Source organism: Verticillium alfalfae, genomic scaffold, assembly GCF_000150825.1.
Source record: "Verticillium alfalfae VaMs.102 supercont1.1 genomic scaffold, whole genome shotgun sequence".
NCBI lineage: Eukaryota > Fungi > Ascomycota > Sordariomycetes > Glomerellales > Plectosphaerellaceae > Verticillium > Verticillium alfalfae.
In genome coordinates this window covers 1,469,610-1,470,861 of record NW_003315038.1, presented here as the reverse complement: position 1 = coordinate 1,470,861, position 1,252 = coordinate 1,469,610, and the positions used below count along the sequence as shown (strand labels likewise).

General features: G+C 64.9%; 1 protein-coding gene across 1 annotated transcript; it reads right to left on the bottom strand.

Moving 5' to 3' along the window:
* Positions 1-68: 68 nt before the first annotated feature.
* On the bottom strand, positions 69-1,233 carry VDBG_00453 (pectate lyase; the record flags this gene model as incomplete). Its single annotated transcript, XM_003008726.1, has 3 exons — positions 69-95; positions 191-1,070; positions 1,145-1,233. 3 exons carry the CDS (start codon positions 1,231-1,233, stop codon positions 69-71), a joined length of 996 nt encoding a protein of 331 aa, XP_003008772.1.
* Between the last annotated feature and the right edge of the window lie 19 nt (positions 1,234-1,252).

The window sequence follows — 1,252 nt, the reverse complement described above, 5'->3', positions numbered from 1 at the left end:
CGCGTTGCCCTTGCAAGTTGCCGCAGCTGCGGGACGAGCTTGCCGTAGTTCTCGGCGTAAAAAGTCGGTCACTCGACGGTGCCGAAGCCGTTGAACTGGATGATCTTGTCGCTGGCGTCAAAGGCGCCGCCGCCGATGATGCGCGACGTGCCCGGCCGACTGCTTAAGCGTGATGGCGTCCTCCGCACACCGGCCCTGGAACCAGACGTTCTTCGAGCGTGCCAGGGTGCCCAGACAGTGCACGCCCTCGCCCTGGTTTCGGCCCAATGATGACGTTGGACAGGGTCGCGCCGTCGTCGAGGATGAAGATGGCGTCCGCGTCGCCGCCCTCCGCCTGGCCCGCGCACACGACCGTGTCGCGGTCGTACAGCTTCATGCCGCCGTCGAGCGCGCCTGACACCTTGATCGGTGCGCTCGCCAGTTCCGTGCCCGCCGGCGCCGGAATGTTGCCGTTGGCCGTGCCCGACCCACCGGGGTTGACCGGCAGTGCTGATGTCGCCGACGGCAGGGCGCCCGAGAGGCTGGGTGTGCCGGGGCTCAGGGACGCGGAGGCCGAGGGGGAGTCCGCATCGGTGGGCGTGGCCGTGTCGTCACCGGATCCGCTGCCGGAATCGTTGCCCGAGTCATTGCCCGAGTCGGGGTTCGAAGACGCAGCGGGGGCGGCCGAAGTGACGACCGTCTGCAGGGTCGAAGCTGACGTATCATCGTTGCCGCTGTCGTTTCCCGTGTCGTTGCCAGAGCCGCTTCCAGAGTCGTTGCCGCTGTCGCTACCGGCGTCACCACCGGCATCATTGCCGGTATCACCACCCGCTTCCTCGCCGCCGGCATCATTCCCGGCATCACCGCCAGTCTCCTCGTCCCCAGAACCGCTGCCCGAATCCTGTTCAGAATCCTGCCCAGCGTCCTCTTCCTTCTTCTTGTCCTTCTCCTCCTCAGCGTCACCCCCCTGCTCCTGCTCCTGCTCCTCTTCCTGCCGCACAGCAATGGCACGCACGCAGTGGCTGTACGACGCATCGACGGCCACGCAGGACGACCCGGCTTCGCACGAGGTCTCACCGGTCCAGCCAGATCTGCAGCGTCAAGTCGTCAGCTCGGTTCGGACCGTGGGAGACCCTTTCAACGAAGGAAAAGGGCGGGAAAAGACCCCCCCGCCACATTGGGCGTTGAGGGGCGCCTGCGCAGAAAAAATGTGGGGCTCAGCGTGAAAATGTAAGAAAAAAACGCCTGTCTCATGTTGATATTTTTTTTTCCC